Source organism: Oncorhynchus gorbuscha, linkage group LG25 (genome assembly GCF_021184085.1).
Source record: "Oncorhynchus gorbuscha isolate QuinsamMale2020 ecotype Even-year linkage group LG25, OgorEven_v1.0, whole genome shotgun sequence".
Taxonomy (NCBI): Eukaryota; Metazoa; Chordata; class Actinopteri; order Salmoniformes; family Salmonidae; genus Oncorhynchus; species Oncorhynchus gorbuscha.
The window spans coordinates 11,803,520-11,824,449 of NC_060197.1; the positions used below are offsets into that span (position 1 = coordinate 11,803,520).

A 20,930-nucleotide genomic window follows, 5' to 3' on the forward strand; every position below is an offset into this window, starting at 1 on the left:
CACACACACACACACACACACACACACACACACACACACACACACACACACACACACACACACACACACACACACACACACACACACACACACACACACACACACACACACACACACACACACACACAGCATCCGTTAGAGCCTTGACTATATACAGTACTCCACCACACCTGCCCACCACCCTCACCTATCTGCCTTCCCACCACTTGTCTCCTGATTGGAGGGGGGCTCAGCAGGGCGGGGCTTCTCTAGTCATGTGGTCCTGGTGGGATTGGGCAGGTCGAAGACGATGGGCGGGTTCATGGGCTGGAAGTTGACGGTGCAGGCCGAGGCGTTGACGAACGTGGTGGTGCCGTCTGTCATCATACCATAACCTGGAGGAGGTAGAGGAGAGAGGAAGGGAGACGACTGTTAGAGAGGGAGAGAAAGACAGACTGACAGTAACACTCATTTATTCATTGACTTCTTTACACTCTCTACATTTCCCTTTATTGACAGAACTATCCACATCTAACACTGACAACTGCATCTCGTTTGACATGTAGGAAATGATTTACAGGTGAGATATTTTTTGGCCTTTTTCAATCACTCAGAACGAACCGGTCTGATATAAAGAACGTGTGACAAATGACAAAAGCTACAATTCCCTTTCTCTCCCTTCTTCCTTGCTCCCAATCTATCTCAGTCGCACAGATCCACACGCAAGGCTAAATCCGGCCTGTTCCTCCCTGTGTGAATCTGATCTAGTTACTAATCTGGTCCTCTCCGAAGGGGCCATGGTGCTCCGGGGGACCCACACTGAGCTGCTAACCCCAAAAAAGAATCACTCAGCCTGGAGAGAAGGCCTCCCAGTCCCCCCTGGCCTGGATGAGACGCTGCAGTACCACTTCCAGGCATAATGTATGCCTTTAATAGAATCAAATACAGCCTCGTGGCAAGAATCCATAAACAAGTCATAATGACGCACTCCAAAGACCTTGTGCTACAAGATCGATAATCTGATTTAAATATGTAGGCTTGTGTAGCAGTATGAGAAACCTCATTCATACAGAATGAAAGTGTGTATGTGTGTGTGTGTGTGTGTGTGTGTGTGTGTGTGTGTGTGTGTGTGTGTGTGTGTGTGTGTGTGTGTGTGTGTGTGTGTGTGTGTGTGTGTGTGTGTGTGTGTGTGTGTGTGTGTACCTTCGTGGATGTGTCCGAACACGTGCAGCTTGGGCTGTACTCTCCTCTGGACAGTGTTGAGCAGCTCCATACAGCCCACCCGCTGCATCTTCTTAGGAACCCAGTCCAGGAACCCTACACACAGTGTGACACGGGAGAGAGAGAGAGAGAGAGAGAGAGAGAGAGAGAGAGAGAGAGAGAGAGAGAGAGGGAGAGAGAGAGAGAGACTGATTTAGTGTCACTTCTATAGGAAGCATACCGCTGAGTCTATAGAAACACTATCAGGACTGTTTTTTCTCGTGCCATGCACACATTGGTGGTGGGTGGGGTGACACAAAGTGCTTTGAAATCTAGTGAAAAGCTCGAAATAAGTAAATGTATTTCAGCAAAAAAAAACTCAAATCACTTTGGGCTACTTTACAAGTCCGTGGAGACTTTTGTGATGTGAAGAGTAATGGCTCTGTCTCCATTTCTGGACACTCGACTAATTCTCTGCTTGTTTTAAGGCAGCTGGTGAGTAAACAGCTTTCATACAGATTTGTTCCTCCTATGTATCTTCCTCCTCATCGTTAGATAAAAAAAGGCCATATTCCTCCTTTCCTCCATCTCCATTCCATCGCTTTATCGCGCCCCATAAAAGACGATGGTTTTTGCCGCAGTGCGAACGAACCGCCCCTCTCACTCTTTCTTCTCGGTCACTTTACGTCTAGCCCCTCGCTTTCTGTTGTATCCTTCTCTTCCTCTTTCTCTAGACCAACGGTCTGGTCTCTCTGTAGTTCTCTGTCCATTCTTTCCCTCTGTCTCTCTATCTCTCTCTTCTCCACCTCCCTCTCTCTCCTTCTCCTCCCCAGCCTCCTCTCTCTCCTTCTTCCCCACCTCTTTCTCCCTCTCTCTCCCCCTCCTCTCTATCCCTCTTTGTCTCTCCCTCTAATAGGCATTAGTGGCCCGCTGTAGCTGCTCCATATGCCGGTGGCTTATGAGGAGAGGGGAGCTGGAGACACTTGGCTAAACTGAACGGAAAATAACTCCCTGTGTTTAGAGGCGAGACGCCACGCAGCAGCCACAGAAATCAATCACACACACTCGTCTGAGCATCTCCCAGCTGCAGCGGGAGATGAGCTGTGAAAGTGTGCGTGTGTTATGCAAATGTGTATGTAAGTGTGGGTAGATATTTACACGAGGATGATAACAGGAATAAATGACAGATTATTCAGAAAGTATTACTGATTTGACAGTCTATCAAAGCACTGAGTGTGCTCACATGTGCGTGTGTGAATGTGCGTGTGTTTGTAACGTGTGTGCGATGATGTCTCATGATTGTGTCCCCCAGGTGTAATGTCTCCCTCACCCAGTGGGGGGCAGTGTGTGACCAGTATGTCAGTGGAGTCGGGAATCTGGTTCCACTTGTCCAACAGAGCCTGACCTCTTGGCAGGTTGAACCCCCAGCCATAGTACCATGGCTGCCTGGCTCAGAGAAAGAGAGAGAACGAGAGAGAGAGATTAATACAGTATATCATATCACTGTCAACAAAATCACCCATCAGATCATTATCTCTAATAAGGGAGAGCCCTGCGGGGGGAGAGCCCTGCGGGGGGACAGATTAAGTGTGATAGCCAAAATGGCACTTCATCTCTGAACCTCAATCATCTGCTCTGACAAATCAAATCAACATTAAACATTAACGTCCGCTTGATTCAACAGTCGGCATTGGAGCCTTCCAGGACGGGAGGGGAAAAGAGAAGAGAGGAAAAGAGGAGAGAGGAAGAGAGGGACTTGGAGGCTGGGTCCGTGTCCCTTCACTTTGATAGCAGACGCCTCTGGTGGGTGAGTGACGGTGGAGAAATTAACATGTCACTAACAATGAGTCCTCAGATCCATCTTCCTCTGTACCGTAAGGCGAGCCACGCGTGTGTAACCACGATGACGGCGCCGTTAGCTCTCTTACCGCCGGCTTTTGTTCATTTGCAGAGGGCAGTCACTGGAAAAGCCAACTTTTATCGGCGCCACGCCGTCCGTCGCTTGGCGCTTCAGTGGAACGTCAGATGGAGGCTGTTTTATCATTTCCTGCCGTTTGTGTACGTATGCAAGCGAGAGTGTGTGTGCCCCCCACACACACACACATGTACACACACACTTGATTAAAGAGACCTAGTGGTATAATACAGCAGGATACATTTGGTGATGGTCCCAACCCTGGGGTCACTGCCTGAGAGGTTAAGGAGACAGAGTGAGAGATGCATCATGGGAAACGGTGTCCCATTTCAGCTTGAATCTACTCCATTAAAATTCCATCACTTCGGGACATCAGAGCCTAAACACTTTATGAAACATCTGAAGTTCCCAGTGAACGCAATTTCAATAATTTACACAGGGAATTTTAAAACATTTAAATTGGCCTTAGCATATTAATTGGGCCGGTTAAATATTCATGTCCGTCTTAACATGGATGTCTCAATTAAAATGAGATGAGCTGCCAGTCTCATATGCGTTCCAAATGGCACCATATTCCCTAGTGCACTACTTTTGACCAGAGCTATATTGAGAATAGAGTGGCATTTGAGACACAACCCATCCATCCCCTCTTCATATCTGAATGGAGAGATGAAGAGGAAAAACACTTTTCTCTGGTAATCGCAATTGGACTGTAATTTCCCTAAGAGGGTTCGATAAAAAGAGAATGAGAGAGACAGAGAGATAGAGAAGGGGGGTAGAAAGGGAAAAGGGGAGATGAGAAAGAATTAAGGGGCTATTGAGAGAGACATGGTGATGGAATGAGATAGAGATGAAGGGAATGAGAGAGAAAAGAATGAGTTTGTACATTATGTAAATACTTGCATTTCTTCTTTCTGTTCCCACTTCCAGCTCATCTCAAGTTAAAAGTCTGGGATTTTCTACCACTAGGGCCAAAATCACATGCTATAAAGTATCTAGCCGGCTAGCAGATACCTATAGACTTCCAGGCGTTGCGCTAACGCTAGTTAGCATTGGATCATGATACTACCACCAACTTCCTTCATACTGGATGCAGAGACATAAAAATGGTATCCACGAGTTCATCTGACTCTGAAGGTGCATCTGACTGTATTATTTTATAAGCACATGGACCATATAAAATGTCTCATGTCAGCAGTGTAACATGTCACATCCTTATCCCAGTAGCAAAAGGAAGATACACTGATTTAACTGTGAGAGTGCAACTTCACTCCAGGAAAAACCCTGATTCTTCTGATTTCAGTCTAAACACGAAAACTAAAAGAACATAATACTATGGATAACATCTCCACGATATGAATAGGATTTGACCAGGAAAGGGATTAGAAATAAACTAGCGTTTTTTGGTGCAGTTAGGGAGGAGAATTGGGGACGTGCTCAGCATATTAAAGATAGGTTTGTTATTTGTTACGGATATGAAAAAGAAGGAAACAGATGTTTGAGTTAGAACGCTGGATCCCTAGGCGTCGTCTAGGGGCAAAGCAAAGCACGCTGGGAAAAAACAACGGCGTAAAAATCACTTTCATTTGATGTGATTCTTTTCCCCCTTTTCTAAAGCGAGAGAGAGAGAGAGAGAGAGAGAGAGAGAGAGAGAGAGAGAGAGAGAGAGACTGACAGAGAGAGAGACAGACAGAGAGAGAGACTGACAGAGAGAGAGACTGACAGAGAGAGAGACTGACAGAGAGAGAGACTGACAGAGAGAGAGAGACTGACAGAGAGAGAGAGAGAGAGAGAGAGAGAGAGAGAGAGAGAGAGACTGACAGAGAGAGGGAGAGAGAGAGACTGACAAAGAGAGAGAGAGAGAGAGAGAGAGAGAGAGAGAGAGAGAGAGAGAGAGAGAGAGAGAGAGAGACTGACAGAGAGAGAGACTGACAGAGAGAGAGAGAGAGAGAGACTGACAGAGAGAGGGAGAGAGAGACTGACAAGAGAGAGAGAGAGAGAGAGAGAGAGAGAGAGAGAGAGAAGAGAAAGAGAGAGAGAGAGAGAGAGAGAGAGAGAGAGAGAGAGAGAGAGAGAGAGAGAGAGAGAGAGAGAGAGAGAGAGAGAGAGAGAGAGAGAGTCAGGTTTACCCAAAACACCACTTTACTTAACAGGGTAATATTATAGAAGGTTTGAAAACAAATAGGAGATCAGTCTCGCCCTCAGTAATGTGTGTGTGTAACTATTTCAGTGTGTGTATGTGTGTGTTTGTGTGTGTTTCTCCATTCAGAAGCTTAATGATATCATTGGAGAAAGCCCATGAATGATTAACGAATCAGGCAGTGCTGAGGGGCGCGAGGCGTTAACCACACACACACACACTTTTGTTAACTTCACAGTCGTTAGGAAGAAAAACAGCACGCCAGAAGAGGAATTTTAAATCTAAATCAATTCCAGACTTATCCTGAGGTCTAGAGAGGAACACGCTTGGTGAGAAATAGAGAAAGAGAGACAAAAGACGAAAGAGAGAATGAGGGAGCTTGCTTTAGTGATGTTGTGAGACGGGAAAAGAGAAAGGTAGAGAAATGGAGTTGAAGAAAAACGGAGAGAAAACACATAAGAGAGTGGTATCTATACAGTATAGAACAAGTCTGGGTTCTCTCTATATATCTTTTGACAGACAGTATGAAGAGAAGCAGAATAGGAAGACGGAATAGATGAGGGAGGCGCAACCAGAGAGACAGCTAATGAATGTGTGTATGCTATAGGAGTGTGTTTGTGTGTGTTCATTTCAAGTTTGTTATTTCTCAGAGAATCAGAGTGGATGCAGTCACACCCCACCATCATCACCTCAGCTTGAGTTAATTAAGAGCTACTGTCGACTTAACGACCCTAATAACAGCCTGGAAGGAAGGGGAGGAAAACACACGCACACACACACACACACACACACACACACACACACACACACACACACACACACACACACACACACACACACACACACACACTCTCTGCTTGTGTGCTCTTATTAGACTGTGTGTATGTGCATGTACTGTATGTGTGTGCATGTGTACGCGTATGCTCACATCTGGGTAATACTAAAGGGGGTTGCTGTCACTTGTCACTCCTAAGAGCTGAGTTTTTCTTATTAAACCCCCTGCCTCTCCGCACCACTTGACGTGTGTCTCCCCCCCCCCCCTCCTCCTAACCTCGTTAAGAGCCTGTTTCAATTAAAAGTGTTCCGGGGTGGGAGAGGTCCGTTGGGACGCCACTGCTCAGATAGAGGTCAACAGAGCTGCTTAGAGATGCTTTTAGCAGCCTTCCTGTTCTCAGTTACTCATTCACTAGCCTGGAGGCTAGGTGGGCTAGTTCAAACACAGGCTACTGACTGTTAACACTGCTTCCTATTACTGGGTAATTACACACAAACAATACATTCTACTCTGAGGGAACTTCTCTCTGTCAGTACTAGATACTAGTAAATACTGCTAGGTACTCTATGTCCTCTGACTGTCTGATATCTCCCATTGTCCTCTTTGTTTAAGTCTACTCCATGAGCCAATGAGGAGCCATTTTAAAATGAGTCAGTTGAAGAAGTAGCATCAACACTGCTTCTGTCCCATTCTCTCTATCACACACAATAGGATTCAAATCGTTCAATAGGACATTTATAAGTTAATTTACAGAAACATAGCCCGCGCTGGTACATGGGAGAAGCAGGAGAGAGTTTGACTCCAAGAAGACGCTATTTCATGTTACAGAGAAATACGTTTCTTTCTCTTTTCCATTATTAATCCCAACTCTAAACCTTTCTCAGCGCACACTTTTCTCCCTCCCACACACAATGGTTAATGTACAGACTTGGATGTTTAATCACGACTACCACACACACACACACACACACACACACACACACACACACACACACACACACACACACACACACACACACACACACACACACACACACACACACACACACACACACACACACACACACACACACACACACACACACACACACACACACACACACACACACACACACACACACACACACACACACAAGCCAGTCCACCCGGCAAGATTGATCCTCACTGCAGGACTACTGAGACGGAGGGAGAGAAAAGGGGAAGGAGAGAGATAGGGAAAGGAACGGACACCGACACTGATGCAGAGAGAGAGAGGGGGAGAGAGGGAAAGAAAGGTAGTGGGATAGAGGGAAAATAAGAGATGGGGAAGGAGAGAGAGAGAAGGCTGAAAGGCAGAGTACTGTATATCTGACTCTGACAGTCATGAGGATAAGAAATGTGACAGGGCCCAGCCTGCAGTAACCGAAAGGTCGCTGGTTCGAATCAGCCGTTCTGCCATTGAGCAAGGCAGTTAACCCCCAACAACTGCTCCCCGGGCACCGATGATGTGGATTAAGGCAGACCCCCGCACCTCTCTGATTCAGAGGGGTTGGGTTAAATGCGGAAGACACATTTCGGTTGTACAACTGACTAGATATCCCCCCTTTCCCTGTGTGAGCTACAGAACAGTCCTTACTTCAACACCACCATACCCTCCTGTTCTTCCCGACACCATCTTTCTTCATTTCCCCATGTCCTCACTTAATCCGTTATTCTCCATCTTCATTGTATCTATCCGTGTACCATAACTCAACCCATCTATTCCTCCTTCTATATTTCTGTCTTCTAGTGAGCACCCACTCTCTCCCTCCCTCTCTTCCTGTCTAATCTCACCTCTCCACCTCTTTACCTCTACCTGCCCCCATCCCCACTTCCCCTCTCTCTGTGGAGAGGCAGATTGGGGACATATTGGCCCTCAGCATGACTTATGTAACACCCAGCAGGGTCAGGAGGAAGCGGGCTGACACGCTGACACACACACACACAAAACATTTAGAAAGAAATATGAACACACACAAGACACCGAAACAGGGAAACTTTATCAGTAAATGTTGACACACGGGAAATCAAGCAATGCTGTTTTGTAGTCTGTCTCTCCTCCCATCTTTCCCCCTCTCAGCGCCTGTGTGTGTGTCTCTGTAATGGCTTAATTGCAGGCGAGTGGTGAGCGCAGTAGGGGGTCTAAGCACTGGGTGGGTGGAGGATTAGGTGACGGACTACCACAGAGCTCTCATCCACTAAACACAGTACAGTCACTGAGCTACACCAGTCAATGTCTAGCCCCGGGACTGACACACACACACACACACACACACACACACACACACACACACACACACACACACACACACACACACACACACACACACACACACACACACACACACACACACACACACACACACACACACACACACACACACACACACACACACCTGCACAACCCCCTCTGAGCTGATATACATCTTGTTATACACAGACACACCCCTGTACAGCAGTAGTCTCAGAGTGTCCAACCATTCTGGTGAAACTGGAGCAGACGTACGTGGCGTCGCAGAGCCCATCTGTGACAGAGTGCAGGGAGATCCCCCCCCCACACACACACACACCAGGCCTCATCAACAAAACAGTGATGGGTACAGAGACACTTGTCTTGTGTGAAGTCTGAAAGGCCTGGTGCTCTGGACCAGTAGCAGTCAGCCTCACAGCTGTGCTCATTCACAGCTTCACACTCATCAGCAGCAGCAGCACACAACCCAAGAACCCCCACCACCTTCAATGTTAGGTTTAAAGCCAGACGTGTGTTCTTATAGGGTTTTCTCAAAGGAGAGCATATATTCTGTCAATAAAAAACTCATCTTTATTAAACTAGCAGCAGCAGCACACAACAATATTATACAGATGTGAAGCTGCCTGTACATTTCCTCTCGAAAATCTACATTTCTTTGTCAAATCAAGCTGATTTCATCCATTCCCACAGCGAGCCCCATCAATGAAGCGCAGCTGCTGTCTAAACCAACCACTACCCCCCCATAAATCCCAGAGCTCCCACCTCTCTCTCTCTCATATCTACTCCTCCACTGTGTCATTAATTCTGCTTGTTTGGTGAAATGCTGAAACATTGTTCCCACCACCCCGTGTCGATCACATACTCACATGCACACACGATCTCACACACTCGCATGCACAAACACGCTTTCACACACTCGCATGCACAAACACTCTTGCCCACTCACATGCACGCATGCACACACGCACACGCACACGCACACACACACACACACACACACACACACACACACACACACACACACACACACACACACACACACACACACACACACACACACACACACACACACACACACCTGGCAGGTCTCAGTCTCCCTATAGACTGATGATTCCCACATTTAATAAAACGCAGGCAGACTTCCTCTAAAGGGGAACGATGAGGGGTGGAGGGAATTAGGAGAGGAGAAAATAGGGGGAAAATAAATATATTATACACTGTAGGGAGAAGGAGAGACGGATAGACAAAGACTAAAAAGAGAAGGAAGAATTAGAAATGGGAAAAAAAGAGTGATACAGACATACCACCAGATAGCTAAAGAAAGAGAAATGAGAGACAGACACAGAGAGAGAGAGAGAGAGAGAGAGAGAGAGAGAGAGAGAGAGAGAGAGAGAGAGAGAGAGAGAGAGAGAGAGAGAGAGAGGGCAACAGAGGGACTGATGCGTAAGGTTAGTGACAGATGAATAGATGTGTCTCTTGTTCCTGCTCTCCTCTCTTCCTCTGTCACTCTTCCTCTCCCTCCTGCTTGCTGCTCTTCCTCTGTAATCAAGTTGGATGTCAGAAAAGACAAACGCATCCCTGTCCATCCTCGCTTCCCTCTCCTCCTTGCCCCCAATCCCCCTCCATGCCCCCCCCATGCTTCTCCCCCCTCCTCCGTGCCTCTCCCCCTCTCTGCCGTGCCTCTCCCCCTCTCCTCCGTGCCTGTACTCCGTGCCCCCCTCTCCGCCGTGCCTCTCCCCCCTCCTCCGTGCCCCCCCCTCCTCCATGCCTCTCCCCCCTCCTCCGTCCCCCCCCATGCCTCTCTCCCCCTCCTCCGTGCCTCTCTCCCCTTCCTCCGTGTCTCTCTCCCCCTCCTCCGTGCCTCTCCCCCTCTCCTCCGTGCCTCTCTCCCCTCCTCCGTGCCTCTCCCCCTCTCCTCCGTGCCTCTACTCCGTGCCCCCCTCTCTGCCGTGCCTCTCCCCCTCTACTCCGTGCCCCCCCCTCTCTGCCGTGCCTCTCCCCCTCTCCTCCGTGCCTCTACTCCGTGCCTCCCCCTCTCCGCCGTGCCTCTCTCCCCTTCCTCCGTGTCTCTCTCCCCCTCCTCTGTGCCTCTCCCCCTCTCCTCCGTGCCTCTCTCCCCCTCCTCCGTGCCTCTCCCCCTCTCCTCCGTGCCTCTACTCCGTGCCCCCCCTCTCTGCCGTGCCTCTCCCCCTCTCCTCCGTGCCTCTACTCCGTGCCTCCCCCTCTCCGCCGTGCCTCTCTCCCCCTCCTCCATGCCTCTCCCCCCTCCTCCGTGCCTCTCCCCCCTCTCTGCCGTGCCTCTACTCCGTGCCCCCCCTCTCCGCCGTGCCTCTCTCCCCCTCCCCGCCGTGCCTCTCCCCCCTCCTCCGTGCCTCTCCCCCTCCTCCGTGCCTCTCCCCCCTTCTCCGTGCCTCCCCCCCGCCTCCATGCCCCCCTCTGCCGTGCCTCTCCCCCTCTCCTCCGTGCCCCCCCTCTCCGCCGTGCCTCTCTCCCCCTCTCCTCCGTGCCTCTCCCCCTCGCCTCTCCACCGTGCCTCTCCCCCTCTCCCTTTCTAAATATTTTTTTACTTTTTTTAGAAACAGAGAAGTACAGATCAGCAGAAACTAGCCCAGTCAGAATCTCAGAGGAAACCGTGTCTGATCAGGGACTGAGCCTCTCACACACGTCTCTCCTATACCTGTGCTATAGCTTACGCTTCATAATTGTACATCTGCCCACACGTCAAATCTACCTCAGTGACATGCAATAAAGTGGGACTTAGGAAAGACTACTAGTAGTTAAACATACACAGGACTTTGCAGGAACTTCGGGCTACATGGCAGAATATGACATCTGGGTCATTCGCTATCGTATTATCACCAATATTTCTGGTGTTTTACATCGCACCATAAAACAGAAAGTGAAGCTCTGACACTAAATCAGGCTAAAAGCATTTCTTACCATATTAACCCGAGAGAATGAGGAGGAAAGAACGCTTCTATTGACAATGTTTCAGCAATTTACTGCCCTTTTTCAAAATAAGTATTTTACCATGAATTTATAAGTTACAACACAGTTGCCGATACAATCTCAAGCAATATGCAGTAAACACATTTATGTCACCTTGTCCTCACAAGGTTCCAATATTAAGACACATAGTCGCACTATGACACATCTGTCATGGATCCCTATGACATGCACTGTCAGGAATAGTTACCCTGCGACGGTCATGAAATGCTCTGTGAGTTTCTCCAGATTCTGTAGCCAACTACCCCGAACAAAGACCCCCCTCCTCTCTCCCTCTTCCTCTCCTCCCCCTATCCCTGGATGGGTAGTGCGAGGTACTGAGAGATGACAAATCTGCTGGGTCCTGACAGACGAATTCATGCCCAGCGATAATGAGCTCCCGTCGGATGCTGATCTCACAGGATGCACAGTGACACGTTACACTAACGTTGCACTAACGTTGCCGCTAGGGTGGGAGGGGGATTCATGTGGACGTCCACATGCCGCCACCTACGTCTTCTCACAAAGTGGATACACTTGACAGAAAAGTGTGAAAGAGAGAAAGGAAGGAGAAAATGAGAGAAGAAGAGAAGCATGGGGGGAGAAATGAGAGGCCGACGGACAAACAGACAGAGACAGGAAGATTGGAAGACAAAGAAAGACTAAGGGGATGAGGAAGTGAGTCTCTCTGTGGAAGTATGTGTGTGTGTGTGTGTGTGTTCAATGTGTGTGTGTTCAACGTGTGTGTATGTCAGCAGCATGTGTGTGTGGAGAGGTAGGGGAGTAGGCAGCGCCTGCTTCCAACATTGTGTAAACCTCCCTTGTTGCAGCAGGTGGAAGAAAGCTGCAGCAGCCCAGTGTGTGTGTGTGTGTGTGTGTGTGTGTGTGTGTGTGTGTGTGTGTGTGTGTGTGTGTGTGTGTGTGTGTGTGTGTGTGTGTGTGTGTGTGTGTGTGTGTGTGTGTGTGTGTGTGTGTGTGTGTGTGTGTGTGTGTGTGTGTGTGTGTGATGAGAGCAGGTGGGTGAGAGCTGTGTCATATGGAGGTGCCTGGAGCGGCAATGGAGAGAGGGGTCCAAACCCTGCAGGCTTTGGGGGGGGGAGGACAGAGGAGGGCCAAGAAAGAAAGAGGGGAGGGGGCAGAGTGAGGAACAGAATACACCCAAATATGCCAGCAAGGTTCCCCTTAAAGATTTGTCTGTGCGTTGACCCGCCTAATGCTTAAAGTAGGGATCTTGTTTCCGGCACTCATGATGTTAAAGCCATGAGTTGATCTCCCATTTGGTTAACACTGATATGGGTCAACATGGTCATAAGGTCCAATGCACACTAACCACTTTGAAGTAAGCTGCAGGTTGATTAAAAGATCGGACATCTCTAGCCTCTTATACCTGACACTAGCCCTCCTAGACGTTCTCCTGTGTCCATACCTGCCCATACGCCCATCATCCATGGTCTAGTCTGACTCCATTCCAAACACACCTCTGTAGAGTGTCACAACAGGTCTTTGTCGTATTTTGATTCCCATGGTTGAGCCTAGACTGCCGCCTGCCTGCTTGTCTCATTTCCACATTTCCCTAATAACAGCCGTGGCGCTAGGCGCTAACCCTGTTAGCGTAGAACATAATGAATTCCCATTTAAATAGCATTTAGAAGTGCTAGGGAAGCACATTTGTCCCTTCCTGTTCTAAATAATGACCAATTACCATGGAGGAAGAGGTGGCTTCACAGAGGAGGAGAGACAGTTGAAACGGCAGTGGGGGAGACGGGGGAAAGAGTGGAGATATGGGGGAGGGGCTTTCCTTTTTAATTGGTGGCAGATCTCAATGTGACGCGTATCTTTTTCTTCTTATGATTCTGCAGGGGGGGGGGGGATAGGGAGAGAGGGGGAGAGAAAAAGGGGGATGAGGCAAAAAGTGAGGGGAGGAGGGAAAGAGCGAGAGAGAAAGAGGGCGAGTGACAGAGAGCAAAAGACAGAGGAACTAGCATGTGTCTAAGCTGTGTTTGTCTTGGAGGGATAATGTGCGTTAGCTACATCCACTACAGTCTAATTCTGTCCAGAAAAGCTGTTGGACTTCTTTTTTCCAACTCCTTCAGAGTGATAGTTGCCTTGGCAACCGTGGCAAATCTTCCCTTTCTCAAACAGATGTCCCATTTAGTTGGAAATTAGAATGTGTAAAAACCCACGAGACACAAATTATTTCAAAGTTCTCCCTCTCAGAGGGAGGGAGAAGAACAGGAAAGAAAGGAAAAGAAAAAGGAGAGCCTTCTACTGTTACTCCCTCCCTCCCATCCACCAGTCTCCTGTGCATAAGGAAACATACTGATTTGCCAAAGATGGAGGTTGATGGGATGGTGGAGGGTGGGGTGAAAATATGGCAGGTGGGGGTGAAGAGGGACCCTGTTCTGAACCAGTGCTGGGCATCATGGCAGCACGCGTGCCAGCACAGCAGAAGGGTCTGATATAGAGGACAGAGACACCCTAAGGGGGAAGAAATCACCCCACACACACAAACACTCACAGCATCATACAACCCCACTCACACCCCTGATGCCTTTTTGGACAAGCATTCCTGGTCCTCTAGACTGGTTCTGACTATGTGGTCTAATTGTGGTCAACAAGGACACTGACCAGTGACTGCTCACTGCCTGACCCGACTGAGACCGCAAGGGAGAAACTATACGCTGAGAACAACACTATATCTGTGTGTGTGTGCAAGAAACAGAGAGGAGAAGAGGGAGAACATACAGACATAATCACTTTAATTCAAATGTATTATGAAGCTCACATGCCTTGGAGGGGAAGCATTTGTGTGTAACCAAAGATGATGGCCTACAGCACCACACACACAGACACACAGACACACAGACACACACAGACACACACACAGACACACACACAGACACACACACACACAGACACACACACACACAAACACACACAAGCCATTTAACAGGTAATTTAAAGAGAAATCCCTACAGGAACAAGACACACTAAACGCCTTCTCCTCCTCTCCTTCCTCGTTCATTCTCTCTCTCCCTCCCTTCTTAACGCCTCACCATAAGTGTGTTTACTCACCGGCAGGGACAGAGACTGACAGCACTTAGAGAAAGAGAACGAGAATAGAGGGAAAGAGATTAAATAACAAGGAGAATCTACAAGTGCTGAAGAAGGTAGTTTTTCTCTCCCTTTTCCTCTCCAAACCTTAAGTGGCCGTTTATTACTACTCAGTGTTCATCATAGGCTACCTCACTATCCCAATTGGGGAATACACCTCAACCACTGGAAACAGGCGATGTGGACGAACAAGAGAGAAAGAAGAAAAGAGGAGGGGAGAGAGAAGGATGGGTAGAGCACAGGGCTCCAGGGTTTTTGGGACAGTCTCTGAGCACATCAGATGTTAATTTAGCAAGGCCTCTGGTGAGCAGTCCTAGAAAATTAACACCCACCATGAGACACTACTATAGCTAGTTAGCTGGTTCCCACAGGGCAGGACGACAAGTCTCCCCTGCTCTCTCTCCCACGCTGCTCTCTCTCCCCTGCTCTCTCTCCCACGCTGCTCTCTCTCCCACGCTGCTCTCTCTCCCCCGCTCTCTCTCCCCTGCTCTCTCCCCTGCTCTCTCTCCCCTGCTCTCTCCCCTGCTCTCTCTCCCCTGCTCTCTCTCCCCTGCTCTCTCCCCTGCTCTCTCTCCCCCGCTCTCTCTCCCCTGCTCTCTCTCCCCCGCTCCCTGCTCTCTCTCCCCTGCTCTCTCTCCCCGCTCTCTCTCCCCTGCTCTCTCTCCCCCGCTCTCTCTCCCCTGCTCTCTCTCCCCGCTCTCTCCCCTGCTCTCTCTCCCCCGCTCTCTCTCCCCGCTCTCTCTCCCCTGCTCTCTCTCCCCTGCTCTCTCTCCCACGCTGCTCTCTCTCCCCTGCTCTCTCTCCACCGCTCTCTCTCCCCCCGCTCTCTCTCCCCTGCTCTCTCTCCCCTGCTCTCTCTCCCCTGCTCTCTCTCCCCTGCTCTCTCTCCCCTGCTCTCTCTCCCCCTGCTCTCTCCCCTGCTCTCTCTCCCCTGCTCTCTCTCCACCGCTCTCTCTCCCCCGCTCTCTCTCCCCCGCTCTCTCTCCCCTGCTCTCTCTCCCCCGCTCTCTCTCCCCGCTCTCTCTCCCCTGCTCTCTCTCCCCGCTCTCTCTCCCCTGCTCTCTCTCCCCTGCTCTCTCTCCCCTGCTCTCTCTCCACCGCTCTCTCTCCCCCCGCTCTCTCTCCCCCGCTCTCTCTCCCCTGCTCTCTCTCCCCGCTCTCCTCCCCCCGCTCTCTCTCCCCTGCTCTCTCTCCCCGCTCTCTCTCCCCTGCTCTCTCTCCCCCACTCTCTCTCCCCCGCTCTCTCTCGTTATATCCTGTAAGAGCTGTTCAGCAGTAACAGCTAGAACTCATATACTATTTCCAAAGAGGTCAAATTACCCTCATCATTTCTACATGATCATTAGAGTCCTGCTATTAACAACTCCTCGGAGTATTCTGTCCCTCTCTCCCTCTTTCTCGCCCCTCCATTCTCCACCCCTCCTCTCAGTCTACATCACAACACCTGTTCATTAAAAAGAGAGCGCAAAGAGATCTCTCCTTCTTGCCATCCCCCCTTCAGCAGAGAAGTTTTCAAAACAGGGGGAGCAGGTATTCTGTCCCTCACCATGAATCAAAGAAAGCAGAGGGGGAGGAAGAGGAGAAGACTCTCTTCATCTCTTTAGTTTTTCTGATGAGCTTTCTTAATTGGGCCACTATAGAAAAAAGTGAATTCCTAAATAATTAAAAAATCTAATTAAGGAGTCTTTTGCATCTCCATGCTTAATTATTCCGTTCGGAGAGCAGTGGGGCGCGATACATTTCTCCCTCATCCCACCACTCCCCCATCAAGAAACAGCTCCTGATTTCTCTCCTCTGTCCTCCCCCTCTCTCTCTCCCGTCGCTCTTCAGATGTGTGTGTGTGTGTCTGTGTCTGCCGTCCTCAGAGACGGTCATTATGAACACTTAGAGTTAACTCCACAGAGAGGGCCGCTATAAGGCCTCTGTTACTCTCTCCACCCCCCTCTTCTCCACCTCTCCCCCTTTCCCGCGCTCCTTTCACCATTCCTGCCTCTCAATCTCTACATCTCTTTCTTTACACCATTCTCTTACCTTCTTTCTACACCCTCCCCCGTTTACTATCTCCTCTCTGTAATAACATTCCTATCTCCCTGCTATATCTCTCTCTCATTGGTGTTCCAACCTCCCTGCCGAGTCCAAAAGAAGCGCAAAGCTTCTTTGAGAAAACCAGTGAAGAGAGTGAAATACTCGGGAGGATCTACGTGGAACTAAAGCTGTGGAAAGAACATGTTTAAAATGACATGTTTAACTACAAGGCCGATCATTCAATGGTCAGTCCATGATCAAGGTGAGGGCGACACAGTTGTGTTGAATTGAATCATCGGTGTGGAGATTACCACTGAATCCCAAATCAATTCATCGTTTAAGGGACTGGTTTACGATGATTTGAATCATCGGTGTGTGGAGATTACCACTGAATCACAATTCAATTCATCGTTAAAGGGACTGGTTTACGATTAATTGAATCATCGGTGTGGAGATTACCACTGAATCACAATTCAATTCATCCTTTAAGGAACTGGTTTACAATGAATTGAATCATCGGTGTGGAGATTGCCACTGAATCACAATTCAATTCATCCTTTAAGGGACTGGTTTACGATGAAATTAATCAGGCCCACGCAGTCTCTGCTAATCATTTAAATAGGCTACATCATTTATAGTTCACTTCTTGGCTATACCAGCAGGGCACACACACACACACGCACACACGCACCACAGTGTTGTGATCTCCTTAATTAGCCATGTGATTAGCTACATTGGAAGTCTGCAGTGAAGCGAGGAGCTCTCTCTCCCCCGTGTAAAGCAAAACATGTGTTCCCGAGACCTCATACATTCTGACACACACACGCACACACAGCTGTAGACTACACTAATGCTGCCACCTCTGCCCTCTCAGACACACTCAAAAAAAGAAATGAATAAAATCCCAAACACAGTTGATCAGGTCTCCATTAAAACTCCCCTCACTCGTTCCAGTTTCTCCTCCTTCTCCTCCTTCTCCATCGTTCCGCTGTGTTTCTGTGCTTGTGTTGTGTGTAGCGGCTCTGCCTCGTTTGGGCTTTGAAAAGACGACCACTGTGGCTAATTCCCATGCCTCCCACACTACTGTTAGACTATGGTTCGGGGCTCTTCTGTTCTACCTCCATCACAGACACACACCTTCCATTCTGCCTCCATGTCCCTTTAGCTCCGAGACGCGGGGTGGCTTTGCGATACGCCCATGACAAATGACTTCTAAACTTGCATTACCGTCAGAACAGGAACAGAGACACACACACACACACACACACACACACACACACACACACACACACACACACACACACACACACACACACACACACACACACACACACACACACACACACACACACACACACACACACACACACACACACACACACACAACTGCTCCCCCATGCTGTCCTTTTGATTCCACATTTCAGAGAATGACAAATTGTTAGGATTTGGGTAGGATGCAGCATGCTATGTTTGGATCTAATTTTGGCTGGAGACTGGGGCGTAGGGATAGGGATTGTGGAGCTGTGTGTGTGTGTGTGTGTGTGTGTGTGTGTGTCTGTGACAGAGACATGGGACGGACAAGAAAGCACCATGCTGCGAGCCACATGCAATCAGACCCCCATGAGGAGAGAGGGATGGATGGAACGATAGAAGAAAGAACGAGTGATTGAAGGATGACAGAACAGAAGTAAAGATGGATGGAGGGATGGGAAGAAGGAGATATATGGGCTTGGAGCAGGGCTTTGTGGAATAGTGATGGCTGAGGGGATTGAGGGAGAAGAATGGAGGAAATGAGACAGGGAAAGATAAGGGGAAGAAGGGAGATGGAGGGAGGGTGAGAGGGGAGCAAAGGGGAGAATGACTGGAGCAGAGGGGAGAATGACTGGAGCAGAGGGGAGAATGACTGGAGCAGAGGGGAGAATGACTGGAGCAGAGGGGAGAATGACTGGAGCAGAGGGGAGAATGACTGGAGCAGAGGGGAGAACGACTGGAGCAGAGGGGAGAACGACTGGAGCAGAGGGAAGAACGACAGGAGCAGAGGGGAGAACGACAGGAGCAGAGGGGAGAACGACAGGAGCAGAGGGGAGAACGAAAGGAGCAGAGAACGACAGGAGCAGAGGGGAGAACGACAGGAGCAGAGGGGAGAACGACTGGAGCAGAGGGGAGAGCGACTGGAGCAGAGGGGAGAGCGACTGGAGCAGAGGGGAGAACGACTGGAGCAGAGGGGAGAACGACAGGAGCAGAGAACGACAGGAGCAGAGGGGAGAACGACTGGAGCAGAGGGGAGAACGACAGGAGCAGAGGGGAGAACGACTGGAGCAGAGGGGAGAACGACTGGAGCAGAGGGGAGAACGACTGGAGCAGAGGGGAGAACGACTGGAGCAGAGGGGAGAACGACTGGAGCAGAGGGGAGAACGACTGGAGCAGAGGGGAGAATGACTGGAGCAGAGGGGAGAACGACTGGAGCAGAGGGGAGAAAGACTGGAGCAGAGGGGAGAATGACTGGAGCAGAGGGGAGAATGACTGGAGCAGAGGGGAGAACGACTGGAGCAGAGGGGAGAACGACTGGAGCAGAGGGGAGAATGACTGGAGCAGAGGGGAGAATGACTGGAGCAGAGGGGAGAATGACTGGAGCAGAGGGAAGAATGACTGGAGCAGAGGGGAGAATGACTGGAGCAGAGGGGAGAACGACTGGAGCAGAGGGGAGAACGACTGGAGCAGAGGAGAGAAGACTGGAGCAGAGGGGAGAATGACTGGAGCAGAGGGGAGAATGACTGGAGCAGAGGGGAGAACGACTGGAGCAGAGGGGAGAATGACTGGAGCAGAGGGAAGAATGACTGGAGCAGAGGGGAGAACGACTGGAGCAGAGGGGAGAACGAAAGGAGCAGAGAACGACTGGAGCAGAGGGGAGAATGACTGGAGCAGAGGGGAGAACGACTGGAGCAGAGGGGAGAATGACTGGAGCAGAGGGAAGAATGACTGGAGCAGAGGGGAGAACGACTGGAGCAGAGGGGAGAATGACTGGAGCAGAGGGGAGAACGACTGGAGCAGAGGGGAGAACGACTGGAGCAGAGGGGAGAACGACTGGAGCAGAGGGGAGAACGACTGGAGCAGAGGGGAGAACGACTGGAGCAGAGGGGAGAACGACTGTGCGGTTACAGTTCATTCAGGGCAGATGACTCATCAGGGCAGGAGACACAGACAGACAGGCAGAGAGGCTTCTTTCCTCCCACCACCCCAAGGCTACAGTACAGGCCGGTCACGAGCCATAAATCAGTCCCAGTCTGGCATCGCCATGGAGACGGGACTGGAGCGGGTAAAGCAGGCGCTGTCCCACTGCTCCTGACAGAGATTAGAGAGAGACAGAGACATCCTCGTTCCCCCGTGTTCCCCCGTGCTCCCACTGCCGAGCCAGCGACATGTGGAGCGCACAGACAGACAGGTGGATTGAGGGACAGAGAGAGGGATGAGGAGAGGTAGAGAGATAGAGGGAGCAGACAGTGTGGAGAGGGAAACACACGGCGCCTCCAGCTGGAGTCCCTCTGTGCTGGAGGAGCAGAGCCTCGGGCTGCTGCAACACACACACACACACACACACACACACACACACACACACACACACACACACACACACACACACACACACACACACACACACACACACACACACACACACACACACACACACACACACACACGATTTAATCTACCTTCTGTAGCAAGCCTACTGCACCAGCCAAGCCCGGCCGATGTTACTGAATTGAAGCTGTGTGCACCATTGTTCCTCTCACCCCCTCTGTCTTCAGTTCTCTCCCTCTCTCCCCCCATCCCTCCTTCCTCTCTCTCCACCTTATCGCCCTCTCAACACACCTGAGGCATCTCTCCATAGCGGCTATTCCTCTAACTCAAGGGACTCCACTATCTCAGCAAACCAATTACCTAGCACAGGGGTTCCCACACCCATCTCAGTGCCTAAACACTGCCTCTGGGGCCCCTCACCAAACACACATACTGCATTATGGGGCATTGGTAAACCAGCACCACACACACAGGTGCTGACCAGGGAGAGAGAGGAGAAGAGAGAGGGAGGGAGGCAGTGAGAAAGAGAAGAAGGAACCATAGCTAGAGAGGTAGCCAATGAAAAAAAAAACTTGGGAGGAAGTGTGTGGAGGGGAGGGTGAGTGAATGACTGACAGGAAAGTAAGTGGAGAGGAAGGACAAAATGGTTGTGAGAGAAGATTGATAGATAGAAATAGATCAACTATCAGGTATACTGCAGTTACAGAGTCACCCACCAGGGGGAGCCGTAGATACGGAAGCCTCGTACAGTGACCTCTGAGTCCTGAAGGTAGATACAGTTGGTGAGCAGGGACTGGACGTTCTCGTAGTTCTCTGGTTTCAGCTTGGAGGCCGACGGGAAGTAGTAGAAGTCCTGCTTGATCAGGTCAGCCATGAACTCCTGGTCAAAGGTCAACTCATGGTTCCCTGCAATCACTATCTTTATGTCATAGGGCAAGGTGCCTGGGAG

The 20,930-nt window shown here is 50.0% G+C and overlaps 1 protein-coding gene across 1 annotated transcript in view; it reads right to left on the bottom strand.

The window, feature by feature from the left end:
• LOC124014465 (metallophosphoesterase domain-containing protein 1-like) overlaps window positions 1–20,930 on the bottom strand; it is a 40,580-nt gene that overhangs the window by 817 nt on the left and 18,833 nt on the right. Inside the window, exons 4-7 of the mRNA XM_046329508.1 lie at window positions 20,698–20,923; window positions 2,510–2,625; window positions 1,183–1,296; window positions 1–374 (exon numbers count right to left, since the gene is read on the bottom strand). The exon at window positions 1–374 is cut by the window's left edge and continues 817 nt beyond it. Of these exons, the coding sequence (XP_046185464.1) occupies window positions 253–374; window positions 1,183–1,296; window positions 2,510–2,625; window positions 20,698–20,923 (578 nt within the window). The 3' untranslated portion in view covers window positions 1–252. The remainder of the gene's footprint in view (window positions 375–1,182; window positions 1,297–2,509; window positions 2,626–20,697; window positions 20,924–20,930) is intronic.